Below are 17,500 nucleotides of genomic sequence, written 5' to 3'. Positions count from 1 at the left end.
ATTAAGAGAACGTATTCGGATCGGTTAGAGAGAGAGAGGGAGAAAGAGGAGGATCACTTTGCTATTAGAGTGAATTGTAGCCGTTGCTAGTGGGTAAAGCTGTAGCAGAAACCTCCTATACTATGTTTTCTTTGATTATATCTCTGATCTTTGAATTTGCCGGTTAAGAATTATGCTGTTAAGAGAGTGAATTGCAAAAAGTAGCTGTAAATTAATTTCCAAAATAGCAGGTGTTCCTTGGCATGATTGATATTAGGAGACACCTTAGTTATGGCAAGCAGAAAACCCACTGATTTATGGACAAGTTGCTTTTCAGTAAAATGTAACAGTTTATTGCCGAATGCACCTGGTGTACTTGAGTGCAGCTAATTGTAGCTTGGTCGGGTGTGGGGTGAACGTCTGACAAGATATGTGTATTATTTGGAGCTTTTATATACAGTCACAAAATTCAGTGGTATGCCCGCTTCGATTTAGGTCGTTTTCGCACAGCCAAAGAAAATGGGAAGTTGTATATAGACTTTTCTGTTTCTGGTTTGTAACTTTTTTGGCTGTCAGATATTGATGGAGTTGTTCTTTATTGTATTGACAGAGGGGAATATTGTATTTAGTATAGCATTACAGCTATTTTGATTTATTTTATTAAGGCAGATTTAATTCACTGCCAACACGTGGTACTAGAAACACATTTGGCCGGTGCATTAAATTGCTCAAGAATGTTTGGCACTACGAGAACGCCTGAGTGCCAACTGGGTCGCCACATTATCTTCATGTTTGTCTGCATCGGCGCTGTGCGTAGAAAACGCAACTCGTAAAGAAAACGCCAAGGAGTATAAAAGAAAACGGAGCCGAGTCTGTATCAGAGAAAACGTATAAGAGAAAACTTGTTTACGCGACTCCCATTTTCTGTAGTGTACACTCGCCCCAGGTGTTAGAGAGCATGGATGATAATAAAACAGATGGGAGTCCGACAGTTGGCGGCCCGCTTATTTAAAAGTAGCTTACATAGGGAATATTAGTAGGAAATATTGCAATGGTGCTTTCTTTTTTTCTTCGTTTATGAAAATGAATTTCTACCATATCAAGAATTTCACATGTATCCATGCTGCCTTTGCTCAGGTGGAGGCGCTGACGTGTGTTTGTGTGTGTATTTGCTCTTGGTTGTTTTAGCTCTGCGTGTGTTTGTATGCGCCTTGTGTGTTTTCTGGTGGGCGTGTGTTGAGTCGACGAGGTCCGTGGGGTGTGACGTCACCGGCTGCGTTGTCTCCATGGCGTCATGTGATCCGGGGATCTCTTTCACACAAGACGGGATTTTGGCGTTAAGTAACTCCTTTATTGCGGCCTATGTGGGGTCTCGGCGGTACTCATGTTGCTGTGTTTTTTGTCGGTTAACCGCTTTACAACTTTGGTAACAAAGTACTGATCGATAACGGTGGGATTGCACGGTTCCTTGTTTTTAAGAGGAGTCCATGTCGTCCCTTTAATACTGCGGGATCTGCTTGTCTTTCTCTTTTTCTTGTCTCTCTTTCTTTTCTCTCCTCTCTCTCGCTTTCTTTCCTCTCTCTTCTCTTTTCTCTTTCCTCTCTTCCTTTCTTTTCTCTCTCTCTCTCTCTCTCTCTTTCTCTCTCTCTCTCTCTCTCTCTCTCTCTCTCTCTCTCTCTCTCTCTCTCTCTCTCCATATTCTGGCTGTCTCGACTTAGCACTCGCTCTTGTGATCCCTGGCGGCCAACTCTGAAGCTAAGGCCCCCCCCCCCCCCGTCCCGCTATCCCCCCTTGACGGCATTATCTACCCTCTTAGCTCTTCCCCCCCCCCCCCCCTCCCGCCGCGGCTTCCGGCTCCGTTTCTGCCCTCCTCTCTTAGGCAAATCCTTCTAATGAGAGCTGACCTGACGTGACCTGATATTCTAGGGTAGGCCGTTCGAGTCTGTCATTCTTTGATGCCAAGTTCTGGTGCCAGTTCCTTCGCCCCCCCCCCCTCCCCCTCTCTTCCGGCCCCTTTCCCGTTCCTTTATATCTTTACTTTCTGCCCTTTCTCCCTCCTTAATTTTCTTTCATATCTCCTTCCTTTCGTTAGATTTTGTTTTTCCTTTTCTCCCTCCGTTCTTTTCCTTTTCTCCATCCAAACTCCTTCCTTCTTTTCCTTCTCTCCTCCATCTTCTAGGTTTCCCTTGTTTCCGTCCTTCCCTCCTTCCCTCCGTCCTACCATCCTTCCTTCCCTCCCTCCTTACTTACTTCCCTCCCCCCCTCCCTTCCTTCTCCTCCCTCCCTCCCTCCCTCCCTCCCTCCCTCCCTCCCTCCTTCACGCTCCCTCCATCCCACGCCGCGACGGCCCGCACAGCTGTCGTCTTCTCAGGGCTGGTGACGGAAACCGCGACCAGGTGTTAATTGGCCGCCTCGTAGCCCCCGCTGCCGCCGTCACCTTTGCCGCGAGTCCAGGGGAAGAGACGGTTCTGACACGCGCCCTTCCGTTTCGGGGTTCGTCCGTGTGAATAACGTTTAGGGGAGCTGCAAACTCTTCTCTTCTCTCTTCTCTTTTCCCTCTCCCTCTTTTAGCTTTCTCTTCTATTTTCCCTCTCCCTCTTCTCTCCCCCCCCCCCCCTCTCTCTCTCTCTCTCTCTCTCTCTCTCTCTCTCTCTCTCTCTCTCTCTCTCTCTCTCTCTCTCTCTCTCTCTCTCTCTCTCTCTCTCTCTCTCTTTCTCTCTCTCTCTCTCTCTCTCTCTCTCTCTATGTATATATATATATATATATATATATATATATATATATATATATATATATATATATATATCCTTAGCTTTTTCTTCCTCTCTCGCTCTCCCTCCTTCCCCTCCCCCTCTCTCGCTCTCCCTCCCTCCCTCCCTCCCTCCCTCCCCCTCCCCCTCTCTCTCGCTCTCCCTCCCTCCCTCCCTCCCCCTCCCCCTTTTCGCTCTCCCTCCCTACCCTCACCCTCTCTCACTCGCTCTGTATCCTTCCCTCCCTCCCTCCCCCTCTCTCACTCGCTCTGTATCCTTCCCTCCCTCCCCCTCTCTCCCTCCCTCCCTCCCTCCCCTCCACTCCCTCCCCTCCCTCCCCTCTCTCGCTCTCTCTCCCCCTCTCTCGCTCTCTCTCCCTCCCTCCCCCTCTCTCGCTCTCTCTCCCTCCCTCCCCCTCTCTCGCTCTCTCTCCCTCCCTCCCCCTCTCTCGCTCTCTCTCCCTCCCTCCCCCTCTCTCGCTCTCTCCCTCCCTCCCCCTCTCTCGCTCTCTCTCCCTCCCGCCCCCTCTCTCGCTCTCTCTCCCTCCCTCCTCCCTCTCTCGCTCTCTCTTCCTCCCTCCCTCTTTCTCGCTCTCTCTTCCTCCCTCCCCCTCTCTCGCTCTCTTCCTCCCTCCCCCTCTCTCGCTCTCTCTTCCTCCCTCCCCCTCTCTCTCCCTCTCTCCCTCCCGCCCCCTCTCTCGCTCTCTCTCACTCACTCACGCAATCGCGCGCACGCACTTTCACCCTCCCTCGCTTGCTCGCTCGCTTCGTTTCGTCCCACTCCTTCCTTCTTTCCTTCCTCTCTTCCTTGTTTTTCTTTCCGCCCTCTTTTGTTTCCCTTCCTCTACGTTTTATTTATTTCTCTCAATCCCTCAGTTAATTAATAAGGGAAAAAAGACCGTATTGCCACGGTGGTTCGGATAGCCGTCATAAAGAGGTCCAGTGGTCCATAGGTGATCACCTGATGCCTCGTGACGTCATTTCGGTCCCATGAAAAGGGAAAAGGTCTCGGTCGTGTGTCAATTCTCTTTATCGCCCCTCTTTAACGACAAGCACTGGCATCGGTCCTCCATCGTTCCGGCGACATGCACCTCCGCACACGTCGGACCATGCCCTTGTAAGGCGAGACAGCCATTGTTGATAGGGTGACTTAGTTGCCCCCTACTTCGCCCCAGTATCCGTTCCCCGCGGCGCCATAACTGACTCATGCCTGCGGTCCCAATACTTGATATTCCCGCCTCGCCCTGTCCATTGGCTGTTTTCCCAGGCTGGCGCTCGTCGTCTTTTTCCTTGTTGGGCTGATTTTGATTATTGTTTGGCCTTTGCATGCGTTTTATGGAGGGTGTTTGCCAGCTAGCGGTACACCTGGCTGAGGTTTCCAGGCCTAGACGAGCCCTACAGGCGAGGAGACGCCGCCTTCTCATGTTACTGCAAAGGCTTTATGCAACTGTGGCGCCGTCACGGTGTAGGAGCAGGTAGGCCCGCCCCTCTGTCTGGATCTTGCCGTTACTGAGTTTATACTTTGTAAACACAGAATACTTTTATTTGCTGGAAGTATGACAAGTTTTAAATAAGGTAGAAGTATACGAGTGGCAGAAGGTATACACGGGGAGATTGCCAAGACATGCGATGTTAAAGATAATTGCGACGCATTGAGTTGCACTTACGTAAGATACGACGTTGCCTCACCTAGAACCTGTCGGTCGGAAGCACCGGAACTAATTCCCTGTTTCGGCCATGGGCAGTCCTTCTTAAGGCCAGAGCACCGGTTACTGGCTTTTAGAAGTGTCTGACGTGTGCCTGTGGCAACCTCTTGTCGGCCGTTGCAGGCTGGGCGGCCAAGGATTGAAACAAGTTAACATGAATCGGTTGTCATTGTGTCGCACTTCATAAGACGTTCGATTGATTCGCGGACCAGTCATGTGAGCACAGGTCTAAACGCGTGGATTTTGATGGCTTTTCACTGACAGTTTTCTGAAGAAAATAGTGACATGAACTAAGAGTATAAGACAAGAACTGTTATTGCAGAAACATTTGAATATTTTATTTTGGTTTATCTTGGCGGGAGCTGAACTGGCGACATTAAGTAGAAGGTTCCCAAGTGTGTAACAATGGTCGGTGTTACGTATCAGCAGCACACGCACCCGGCGCAGTGCCAGTATTGTGCCTTCTGGTCCATCCACCGCTTCGGCACCTCGCCCAGGACCCCCAAGACTGGTAAGACGCCCAGGACGCCCAAAACGCCGAAAGGAATCCTGAAATGCAAGCACTTCTTCCCCACCGACGAGAACGGAGGCGCGGCTGCGAAGGACAAACTCTGCAAGAGCTCCAAGCACAAGGACAAGGACAGGGACAAGGACAAAGATAAAGATAAGAGCAAGTTGCACAGGTCGCATTCGGGCAAAAGTAAGAGCAGGGCTAAGGAGGCTGCCAAGGCGGAGGCAGCTGCAGCCAAGGCCGAAGCTAAGGCCGAGGCTAAGGCTGAGGCCAGGGCCGAGGCCGAGAAAGCTGAGGCGCAGGCCAAAGAAGCAGCCGCAGCCGCTGCGGCGGCGGCTGAGCCTGGAACCGCACCCAAAGAGGATGTGAAGCCAGGCACCTCGGAGCCCGCCAAGGCCGAGGCTGCCTCTGCAGATGCAGCCAAAGCCGAAGAAGCTGGCAAGGCCGATGGGCCTCTGAAGGAAGGCGAAAAGCCGGACGCCTCGGCCAAAGAGTCCGAGGCGTCAGGGGCCCAGAAACAAGAACCCAAATCGGACGAAGCTGCCAAACTCGACGAAGCCGGAAAGATGGAGGAGGCCATTGCCGCCGCACTGGGAAAGGACGCCAAGGACCAGCTCGTCCCTTTAGGAAAGCCCACGGAAAGTGTGCCATCCTCTGAGCAGAAGGAAGAACCCAAAGAAGCCGACAAAGAAGGTGCAAAGGAATTCGAGAAGGTAAGCGCCCAGGAAGCCGGCAAGGAAGGTGCCAAGGACGCGGAGAAAGCGAGCGTCCAGGAGGGCGAAAAGGAAGCGGCCAAAGAAGCTGAAAAGGTAAGCGTTCCCGAGGCGGCCAGGGAAGACGGCGCCAAGGAAGCCGGGAAGGAAAGGGAGACGGAAGCCGAGAAGAAGGGCGCCAAGGAAGGTGGTAAGGAAAGCGCCAAAGCGGCCGAGAAGGGCTGTGTTAAGGAAGCCGATAAGGATAGCGTTAAGGAAACCGACAAGCAAGCCGAGCCCGGGGTAAGCTCCGAGTGGAGGCTTGGCGCGATGGCTCTTGCTAGAGTGGCTTGATTATATCTTGTTCATTTTTCGTTCTTTGACTTTGTGTGGATGTGCGTGTGGGCGTTTGAGTGTGTTTGAGTGTGTGTGTGTGTGTGTGTGTGTGTGTGTGTGTGTGTGTGTGTGTGTGTGTTTGTGCGTGGGTGTGCGTGTGTGTGTGTGTCTGTCTGTCTGTCTGTCTGTCTATTTGTCTGTCTGTCTGTCTGTCTGTCTGTCTGTCTGTCTGTGTGTGTGTGTGTGTGTGTGTGTGTGTGTGTGTTTGAGTGATTGTGTGTGTAAGTTCATTGTTTTTTCTGTTATTTTTTGGTCATTAAATACCAGAAGTTAGTAACTGCAAACAAAATATCGGAATATGAGTGACCGAATTATGATAGAAGTCTTAGTTCAACTCTTGCAAGACCAGTTTCTGAGAAGCCTATTTTCCCCTTAAGTTTTTTTTTTATATACCTATTGGCGCTAGGCCTAGTCTATTTTAGCGCTTCTTCCCACGACATTCTTAAGGCCTCTCCGTGCCGCCTTCTACGCGCGCGATTGAAGACATCCCACATTCCACCAGTCTTTTTTTTTTTTCGTTGTATTTCTGTACGTCGCTTCGTTGTATTCTCGCTCGTACTCATACCGAGTGGCGCGGACGTCCCCTCTTCTCTCTCTCTCTCTCTCTCTCTCTCTCTCTCTCTCTCTCTCTCTCTCTCTCTCTCTCTCTCTCTCTCTCTCTCTCTCTCTCTCTCTCTCTCTCTCTCCCTCTCCCCCCCCCTCTCTCTCTCTCCCTCTCCCCATCTTCCTCTCTCCCTCTCTCTCCCTCTCTCTCCCCCTCTCCCTCTCTCCCCCCTCTCCCTCTCTCTCCCCCTCTCCCTCTCTCCCTCTCTCTCCCCCTCTCCCTCGCCCTCTCCCTCTCTCTCCCCCTCTCCCTCCCAGCCTTCTTAGATCTCGTGTGTTGCAATTTGCTAGTGGATGACAGTTCAGAGGCCAAGTGTATGCCACGTCGGTCCACTATGCAGCGGGCTTTTGGCATTAGGATGTGGGATTTCCACAGCCCAGAATGCCTCTAAAAAATATGAAAAATATGCCCGTTTTTTCGGTTCCGTCCGGGCAAAGGTGTGTTGATAATGGGCGGCGGGGAGTGATTGTGGGTGTTTGCTGCTTCTAGCCGTTTTTTTTTCTATTCCGTTCTCTATTTCATTTGAAGATATGTTGGATGGCGTTTATTAACGTTTTTTTCTTTTTCTTTTGTGATTGTGGGTGTTTGCTGCTTCTAGCTGTTTTTTTTTTCCATTTTCTCACTTTTTTCTTTTCGTGGAGGTGTAAAAAATGTAGCTGTTGGTTGGCGTTTATTTGACTTTTTTCATGTTTTCTTTTTTTATTGAATTTTCCGGGTTGTCAGTGTGTGGACTCGCCCAAGCGTATGAGTGGAAAATGGGAGAAAAAAAAGAGAGTGAAAGAGGAAGAAAGGAGATAGTTATACGTAGTTGGATCTGTCGTGTGTCGTTATTAATAGTTAATTGCTCAACCGCTTCCCTGTCGTGATTGAATTTGGAACGGAAAGGAATACTCTGCTGATAGTAAACAGGTCGGTTGTTTATTTCGCTAAGGCATTCATCGCCTTTCTTTCTTCTTCTTCCTCCTCCTTTTTTCTTCTTTCTCCTTATTTTTCCTCTTCTTTCTCCTTATTTTTCCTCTTCTTTCTCCTTATTTTTCCTCTTCTTTCTCCTTATTTTTCCTCTTCTTCCTACTCCTTTTTTCTTCTTCCTCCTTCTTTTTCCTCTTCCACCTTCTTTTTCCTCTTCTTCCTCCTTTTCTCCCTCTTCCCTCCTTTTTTCTTCCCTCCTTCCTCCTTCATCTCCGACCACCTTTATTGACGGGCATGAGCGACGTTGAATGAAGCGTGAGGACGTGAATATTGCCATATATATGTAGTAAAACAAAAAAATCGGACTTTAGAAGAAGAGAGGGAGAAGAGGAGGAGGAGGAGGAGGCGGCATTTCGTTAATCACCCATTGAGGACTTCTGAATGAAAGAGCTACACGTTACCGCTGGAGATTGTTCGGACAATGCGGCGTACTATTTCTGGGCCAAGTGGCGGCAGACGCTATTTCCCGCTCCTCCTTGCTTACCACCTGGCAGGCAGGCGGGAATGCGTATTTCCATCGACCTGCAAGAAGTCCTCATTTTGGATGACTTCTCACGTCGTTATTTTTTGGCCTTGTAGTTAATGGCTTTATTTTTGACTCGCGGATCTGAATTTGGACGTCGCGGCCGCCCACGAGTCGCCTGCGGCAGCCTCTCTATCTCTCCCTCCTTGTGATTTCGCCCTCGCCTATGGGTGCTCTCGGCGGGCTCCCCCCCCCCCTCTCTCTCTCTCTCTCTCTCCACCCCCTCTGCTGGCCCTGTGTTCTCTCGGCCGGTGCTCCTCCCCTTTCTTTCTCTCTCTTCTCTCTCTCTCTCTCTCTCTCTCTCTCTCTCTCTCTCTCTCTCTCTCTCTCTCTCTCTCTCTCTCTCTTCCTCTCTCTCTCACACACACACACACACACACACACACACACACACACACACACACACACACACACACACACACACACACACACACACACACACACACATGTATATATATATATATTTATAATTCCCCTCCTCTCCATGTCCACCTCTTCCCCTTCCCCACCCCCCTGTGCTGCATTTTCTCCCTGCCCCCACTCGACTTCAATTATACGAGCCATCTTCGCTGCGAACCCGCCTCCTCCTTCCTTACCTGCCATCTCCTCTCCCTCCCCTCTTCCCTTCCCATTTCTATTCGTTTACCCCTCCGCTTTACCATTTCTTCTCTCCCTCTTCCCCTTTTCCATCTCCCCTCGCCCGTCTCCCGTTATTTGCGTACCATCTGTGTTATCTTTGTTCCCCTCGCGTGACGCAGGACGCCCCCGTTTTCAGCGTGTACCTCGATGCCCCGGCGTGGCGTGTGCATAAATACTCTTTGAATAAGGCCTTGCACTTGGCCCTGAGTTCGCACAAAAGATCAAATTTGGCCGAACTGTTAACGCATTGTAGGTAGGATATGCTGACTCATCGGAATTGCTTTAAGCTTATCGCATTTCCGTGTCCGCGAAGAGAGAGACGCGATGGGAAGTTCGACCACGCATCTCTAATGAGCGACGAGTCTTGTGCATTTTCACTCTTATCTTTCTTCTCTCTCTCTCTCTCTCTCTCTCTCTCTCTCTCTCTCTCTCTCTCTCTCTCTCTCTCTCTCTCTCTCTCTCTCTCTCTCTCTCTCTCTCTCTCTCTCTCTCGTCTTGTTTTTGTTATGCACTTTGTTGTGCAATTTGCTTCGTATTTTGTTTGTGGGTGGCGGACATGGGGGAATTAAAGGATTGTTAGCGTGCTTTGACCCTCGGGAGCTTTAGGTGAAGCACGGCCGTCGCATAAACTTGAAAGAAAAAAAAGAAAAGAATGTGGGCTACAAAAAAGAGGTAAAAAACGCGGGTTTCATCAGTACTCTAAACCTCAGTTGGCACTCGAGTACATAAGGTCAGGGAGGCGATACGAGAATAAGCTTGTGGTTGATCTAGTGGGTAATTCGTATCGTTGTCTCGTTCAAACCGTCTCGCATTATCAGTACTTGGAGGAGCATGAGGAAAAACGTTCTGTAGACCCGGGCGCGGCGAAAGACCCGGCTCCCGAAGCACGTTTGGGTAGTTAAGTAGCGAGGGTCTTGGCATGGACGTGCAAACGTACGTATCTGCTGGGCTTTGCTTACGCAGATGCTATTTTGCGAGATTGTTTTGGTGGGCGGTCGCTCGGGCGATTTGTCACTTCGATGGCTTTCAAGTCATCAGTTGTACTTGAGAGGCCAGACTATACCCGGCAGCCACTGAAGGATTTTTTATGGTATTTGATCCAGTTTCTTTGGTTGTTGTCTGTTAACATATCGCGTTAAGAGCGACTTAATGTTGAACACGCACTGGCAATCCCCGCGCACAGACCGCGGTCGTTGGCGGGATCTCGCGAATCACTTCATCAGCGATTAGACCGAATAGTGTCCAGTAATTCATTGGTGGCTTCCTGCAGCTTGCCAAGGTAAACCCCGCAAGGCCGAGCGCGTCCCCGGCTTCTGCCTTCTCGCCTGCATACAAGGAAGGAGTCAGCGGGTAATATGACGCCCGGACGCTGTTGGCACCCCACCCATCTTCAAGGCTGTAGTCGGTCTCCCATCCTGCGGGGCGAGGGGGCATCCTTCTCGCCTCCCGCTCCCGCTCGAGTGTTTGAAGCGAGGCTCATCTCTCGGGGATGCGGGCCGGCTGCGAAATTTAGTGGCTACTGTGCTTAATTTTCTGCCCGTGAAGGATGAGGAACCTTCTTTTATTACTGCAGAACTTTGTTTTTTCCGTTTTTGTGTTCTGTTTTACAGAAATTGGCCATGCAAGATAATCCGCCACATCTTTCGCCTCGTCTCTTTTTCCATTATTTCTTTCTCGTTTTCCCTCCCTCTTCCCCGTCTCCCCGTCGCTTCTCGTGTACATTCGCTGTAGAGGAAATCTGTCGCAGCCTCGTTTTATTTGGGGTAATTCTCGGAACGCACTCGGCGGCCGCACTCGTAACGGCAGGCGGCGCGCAGGTTGCATCTGAGATATTGCCGCTGCGAATAGCCCAGGTATCAGATAGGCGGTGCCGTTTCCCCGCATGCCCACCCATGCCCCGCCCATTCGTGTCGGTGCCACGCCTCTCTGCGTCTCGCCCGTCGTCACACTTGTTGCTGTATTTTATGATCAGTATGATTATTATTTCTCTCGTGCGTTTTTGGCACGCCTAAGGACTTGGAGGTTTACAAAATAAAGCCACATAAAAGGAAGTCTCGGAAAGGTGTTCTTCGCCCTGAAACAGCCGCGTAGTATTGTTAGAAGGCGTTAGGCCCATCTGGTTCTCGTAACTGTCGTTAGTCCTCGGGACATTTGCTCACCTACTTCTGCTTTTTTCTTTTTTTCGGTTTACGGGGAAAGGAGAGGGCGAGGGACATATTTTAGGTGCTAGAGGTTGAGGGAGCAGAGGGGCGCCCGCGAAAGGGGACGGGAGGGGGGGGGGGTGCATGGCCTGCGTTCTACCTAGGCCTCGTTGACAGTGCAGAAGCAAGGGCGCACTTGACACCGGGGATGACCTGGGCAGCAGTGACAAGGGGCGGCAGGGTGGGAAAGCCGCGACAGTTCAGAGCAGAAAAATCTTGGGGTATTGTGGCATTTCTCTGATTCATTATGGCAGGTGAGATGGCCGGGAAGTTTGGGCGGGCATGTGAGGGGGTATTAGGAGCCGGAGGGAGGCCGAGGTAGGGTAGTGGGTAAGGCACGTCCGAAAATAGCTTTCAAAGTTTCCCATCTCCCCTTCTTGCGTCATCGTTCTCGACTTGGTTCGTAGATCCTGGGAGATCTGTGTCGCGATGTCTCATATAAACCATTTTTCTGTTTGTGATGAAACAGTCTGCGCTCGATTTTTTCCCCCTCGTGTGAGAACTGCATGCTATTTGCTGGTGTCATAAACCTTGTGGAGAAGAAGAAAAATGAGATCCCTGGAGGCGGTTCGTCGAAGAAAAATTGAATATGAATAATTACACTTCGCACCGACGATGGCAAAGCCTCATCGCCTCCTTATTGTACGGAAAGAGAGCCGATAGATTGAAATGATCGGCGAAATATTTCAGCGCCGTCAACGTGGCGTGGCGATCTCGGGGACACGCCGGCTGCAGGAAATGGTTCGCGCACTCGAATTATTAGGCCCACACACTCGCACCGACTGTCAACTCACCGTAATGTCGGGAACGGCCCACAAAATAGAGGGTAGTTAGGTAAATTATAGCAGTGAGAACCGGTAGCGTAGCCTGTGCCGGCCGACGGTGCGGATGAATGCGGTAAGATTTGTGGGGTGAGGGGTGGGGGGTGGGGGCGTAAAGGTGACATCGTAGTAGTACTTTCCCGTTGTAATGCCCTCCCCCTTCTTCCTTTCCTTTCCTTGGCCTGTCCTTCGCCGCATTTATGCTTCAGGCCTACCGGAACTGGACGCCGGAAATCCTCGATTTGACACTTTCCCGATTCGGCGAATCACATGGTGTAGCGCGAGTGTTGGAGAGAGAGAACTTCAGTTGTTAATGTTATCATTTATTATGACTACCCAATTAACGAAGAAGCAATGATATTAATTCTTAATTAATCCTGTTATTAGTCAAGTCGATGGTGATAAGCATTAGATATTTACAAATTTCGCCTTCGGTTCGGGAAACGGGGAATCGGAGCATGTCCGACGACCCGGCACTGAGGTTACACCGAATTGACGTGATATCGTAAACTGTTGTACGGTGTTTGGACACACGCCATAAAACGTAACCAGTATGGTTAGGTGTCCGAGTGAGTGAATGGAGCAGAATAGAGTTTAATCTTCATCTTGATCTTTAAGGAGAGAGGCAGAGGCGATAAGGGTACATCTGCCCCTCAAGACGGAGGCGAGTTGTGACATGTGACACGGGATGCTGGGGATGCCTGTATGCTCATAAGTGACAGGAGTTGCGTCGCCGACCTCACGGACCGGGAAGTGTCGCAAATGATGACTATTTGTGGATCCCGAAGTACCGGTGGACGGACGAAGACGGAGGGGGGGGGGGAGGAGATGCGCGCGAAGGGGGACGACTTCAGCGGTAGATTGATTAGCCCGGGGCGCCTCTGTCTTCACGACAAAGAACGGCACAAATTGAAAATGAATACATAGTGGGTATTATTATCTGCGAGGGATATTTTGTTGGCTAATCTCCGACACAGGGAATACTTTGATGTCATTCTGGCGTGAAGCACGAGGAAGCACATTTCAGCGCGAGCTTTGTTCGCAGACACTTTTTCGCGTCGGTTTCAGACGCCAGGAGAGATAAATATTGCATGCAAGATAAAAAAGAATTCCTTCGGCTTGGAGGAACAGTACTTATTTTTGCTGCCTCTCGGTGCTCTCCTCGGACCGATATCTGGTCGACACGCAGCCCCGGGGGAAGCGAGGCGAATTATGTTTGTTTGCCGTCTTTAGATTTTTTTTTTGAGGGGGGGGGTGGAGAGGCAGAAAGTAAGGGCGAGGACATGGGCGTCGTTTGCGAAATTTTGGTAGCATGCGGGCCGAAAGCAGAATCTTTATGATAAAAGTTAGGGTTTGTTAATGGGACAGCATTCGAAAGAGTGCTGGGCTGTTTACTGTTTGCTCTCTCTCTCTCTCTCTCTCTCTCACTCTCTCTCTCTCTCTATCTCTCTCTCTCTCTCTCTCTCTCTCTCTCTCTCTCTCTCTCTCTCTCTCTCTCTCTCTCTCTCTCTCTCACTCTCACTCTCACCCTCCCTCCCTCTCTCTTATTTTTTTTCTTTTTTTTCTTTCCGTTTACTCTCTCTTTTTTCTTTTATCTTGTCTCCCTCTTTCTTTTTTTAATTTTTTTCCTTTTTTAAATTTTCTCTTTTAGTTCGTTCTTATTTATGTCTTTTTTTTATTATTTCTTTTCATTCTTACTTTTTTCTTTTCTCTCCCTTCCCCCTTCTCTCTCTCTCTCTCTCTCTCTCTCTCTCTCTCTCTCTCTCTCTCTCTCTCTCTCTCTCTCTCTCTCTCTCTCTCTCTCTCTCTCTCTCTTTCTGCTTCTCTCCCTTCCTCCCTCTCTTTTTATGTTTAGCAAGTATAGATGGATATAATGAAAAAGTCTCATGGCCGCCAAGTTATGCATATAAGCGGGGTCCTCGAGGCAAGAAACGAAAGAAGCCAGCAAGGATGTATATTTTGCGCCGTCGGGCTTTCCATTCCCGGCACGAGGGGCGTGGAGCCGACTGGGGCGGGGCCTACGGGGTCTCAGGGAGCGGCCCCTGAACGCGGGGAGGAAGGAAACAGGGGGGGTGGCGAGGTCTTAAGTGGTGCGCCCCCCTCGCAGGTGACACAGTCGTCGCCGAAACTGCTCCCCGTCGTCACCACTCGCCTCCAGTCAGTCTTCTCGGTCTCAGATATGGACTCCAACGCACAGCAAGTCCCCGTCGCTGAAAAGGCTGCCCCCCAGCCCACAGAAGAGGCTCCAGCCGTTGAACAGGCTCCTGCCCCCGCAGCGGAGCCGGTAGCTAAAGTCGAAGAAGCTCCTGCTGCAGAAGAAACTACGGTATGAGTCCTGTGATCGGAGGTCTTTGGTGGTGACTGCGATGCGTTATTGAAAACGCGTACATTTATTCATGCATTTCATTTCAAGCGTGCGGTGAAGGGGACGGCGGCGATATTGGAAATTACCGAGATCCGTTGAAAAGGCAGTCCAAGCTCGTGTTTGTAGGAAGCGACTCCTTTTGAATGTTTAAGATATTTGCAAAACAATCGATTTTTTACGCTTATACATCGCTATGGTAATTTTGCTGATACATGAATGGATTTTTGCATTACGTACCCAGAGCTTTTGTGGTAGACTGTCTGTAGTTCTGATGTTGATTTTTTTTTTTTTTTTTTGCTTTTTGTGATCTGGTTGGAGGTGATCTAATAATGCTTCTTAGAGAATGGTTTTGTGTTGATGACAGTTGAGGTTATTTTTGCTGTGAAAAACGAGGGACTTTAGTGACAGCTTTTTGGAAATAATAGAAAAATAATTGGAATTACTAATGTAACCCCTAAAATGATCATTCATACTGTTTTTGTACTGTTCCGTCTTGAAAGACAGGCGTGAATCGTGCTATTTGGGAACTTGAATGCCGCCGGCCCGTGTTAGGAGTACGGTATTGTAGATTCCGTTGTCTGGAAAGTACCGGAGTCTTTGTGCGCATTTCCCACATTTTGTATACACTTTTGGAAGGGCCTCCAGATTTCATGCGTAGATTATACTTGCTGGCAAGGTTCCAGAAATACTAAAATGAATGGCAGGGGCGTGCCAACTTCTGCGCTTCAGAGACCTATTAAATTTAGTGGTGTTCTTGTGGAAGCAAGTATTTTGAGCCGCGACGAGGTCGTGTATCATGAATTTGTCGTTTTCGTGTGTATGGAGATATGGCCCCATGCCGGGTTCTGTCACGTGGCTATCTGGTTCTGCCTTTTCCTTCATGTGCGGGAAAGATAGAGACGTAATAAATTTGTGGCCTGAACTAGAAATGTCTTTTTGTGGAAGTATTCTACGTGTAAATCGAGTGGGAGATTAGCTTGCCGATGCTTTGGTGTATATTTAGTTGTATGCATGGGAGATCTGACATCGCAGAATGCTTGCTGGCTAAGGAAACAGTATTTTTATTAAATCTTGAATTCGGATAGAGATAGGTAAAAGAAGTTATCTTTTCTTATGTATCTTGTTGGCATCTTAGGGAATATATGAAATGCCTAGTGCTTTTTTTTCTTTTATCTCCCAGACATAGGCCTAGATGGGTAAAGCAAAAACAAGAAACCATTAGTTAATGTCACACTTCATATACACTCCCTATCTATCTTCCTAGTTTTGAAGAAGATAAATAGTGGGGAGGCCAGAGCATGTAGACCATTTCATCTGCTCTTTGAGTGTAGGTATTTTAAGCCTTACATTCCTGAGGACGACAGAGACTTATCAAGGAAACAGGAAGGGTGTAATGGGGACCATCATGTATTACTGCTTTCTGAATTAAAGATTAATTGATGGATTTATTTATATAATTTATTTATAGTTACTGAAGTATGAATGATCCACATGTGATTTATTGTAACCATTGCATCTTTTCATTTGCAGGCTAAGGTTGATGGGGAACAGAAGGAGGAGGTGAAGAAGGAAGAAGAAGCAGCCGCTGCTCCTGCTGTGGAGGAGAAAGAAGCAGCCGCCCCAGTGCAGGAGGAAAAGAAGGAAGAAGCAGCAGCTCCAGTGGAGGAAGTCAAGGAGGAGGCAGCTGCACCAGCCCAGGAGGTAAGTTTTTTGTTCCCTGGCCTTGTGACCTGTCCACCTGTACAGCTAACCATTTCATTACCAGTGGTGGATAATGAGTGAGATAGGCAGTTGTGTGTTTGCTCGATGACTAATCTTTTAATGTTGCTGCTGCTGCTGATACTGCTGCTGATGCTACCCACTGTACAAATAATTAGTATAGATGTGAGAGGCTGCACTGGCAGATGTGACGGCTTGTGACAGTCTGCCACTGGTTGGTGTACACGCACACTACTTGCATAACCCCCACTCCCTCCCGCTTACTCAACACTTGTGCTTTTATCACAGCTACCATATGATCTTGTGTTTTGCCTCAGTTTCTTGCAATTGACTAAGAAGATATGTTTTCCTTTTCACTGGAATAGAATCTGATCATAGTCGAAAGATTTGAGGTTGGTCTGTCTAGTGTCAAACTTTTGAATGGGAAAAAGTTAAAATGAGGCAAAATATGCGATATCAAATATGGACCATAAAAACTAACAGATAAACAAGAAAAATGAAAGTTTATAAATCTCAACAATAACAAGAACCAAAACATGAATAACTGCCTTACAACATAGCATGATCAAGATGAGAGAGAAATTTGTGCCCACTAATAAATGTGTGTATAATCCTGAGAAAAGGTATTAAGTCTCCTTCCATATGTCTTGGGTGTTCTTTCTCCTGCACTGACTTGAAACATACCAGCAGACCTTAGATGTTGTATGACTGGCATAATTCTTGACATGACATCCTTGGCATATTGTCATACACTGGTGAATGCGGGGAATGTGGCACCTTGTATTCATAAAAAAGACACAAGAAAATGCACTTACACAGCATACAAATTTCAAACCTCCAGTTTCAATAACTAGATACTTTTTCTCATTGCCTTGGCATAAATGTTGTCATACCTCCATGCATCCACCTTGCACTCCCTGTGGCGTTTGCATGATTCGTCTCTCGTACTATGCCTACACAACCTATAGAAACCTCCTTGGATGGAGAGAACTATGGTTGGGAAAAAAAAAAAAAAAAAAAAAAGGCGAGAAGCCCCATATCTGGAATCTGGTCGCTCTCTGGCCCGTGTCGTCCTCCAAATATCTTCCCTTTGTGGTTTTTGCATGTTGATGCCTGATATGTGGCAGCCATCTCAACCTCTGTTGAATACCTTGGCTGATTGAGTTGTTTTGGTTTCTGTAACAAGAAGCTGAGAGATGGATAACATTGAGATGTGCGTGTGTGTATGGTTATCAAGCATGATGGATTTTGCAGATATTTACTAACACTAAAAATAAAAGAGGTACTTTTTATTTTTTATTTTTATTTTTTTATTTACTAATTTTATTTTCAATAGATCTGTTGTATCTTCTATGCAGACTTGAGTAATTTCAAATTCATTTAATTGTTATAAAGCAGAATATATACATTCTTCTGGAAAGCATGTAAAGTACATTATGCTTATATAATGCTTACTGATGATATTGCTTAACAGTAATTTATACTTCAAAGACAACTTGAATTTTCTTACTTCCGTTATGCTTTGAACTTTCAATGATTTCAATTTATATTACATTATGTGTGAAAGTGCATGAATGGCTCACTCTCTCCTATTTGGTTGAGATGTGATGGATGAATGGGCTCTCA

General features: G+C 48.3%; 1 protein-coding gene across 24 annotated transcripts in view; it reads left to right on the top strand.

Annotated features, from left to right (window-relative positions):
* LOC113830028 (neurofilament heavy polypeptide) overlaps positions 1-17,500 on the top strand; it is a 163,738-nt gene that overhangs the window by 134,183 nt on the left and 12,055 nt on the right. For 13 of the 24 annotated variants that reach the window (XM_027383212.2, XM_027383213.2, XM_027383210.2 and 10 more), the window contains exons 1-2: positions 4,506-5,658; positions 15,686-15,856. In XM_027383212.2, coding sequence (XP_027239013.2) covers positions 4,840-5,658; positions 15,686-15,856 — 990 coding nt within the window. In that variant the 5' untranslated portion in view covers positions 4,506-4,839. Of the gene's footprint in view, positions 1-4,505; positions 5,659-13,639; positions 14,117-15,685; positions 15,857-17,500 lie in introns of those variants that run through there. The other 11 variants (XM_070124534.1, XM_070124532.1, XM_070124528.1 and 8 more) reach the window with 2 other exon arrangements.

This window comes from Penaeus vannamei, chromosome 8 (genome assembly GCF_042767895.1).
Source record: "Penaeus vannamei isolate JL-2024 chromosome 8, ASM4276789v1, whole genome shotgun sequence".
NCBI classification, from domain to species: Eukaryota; Metazoa; Arthropoda; class Malacostraca; order Decapoda; family Penaeidae; genus Penaeus; species Penaeus vannamei.
This window is presented reverse-complemented; position numbering and strand designations above follow the sequence as displayed.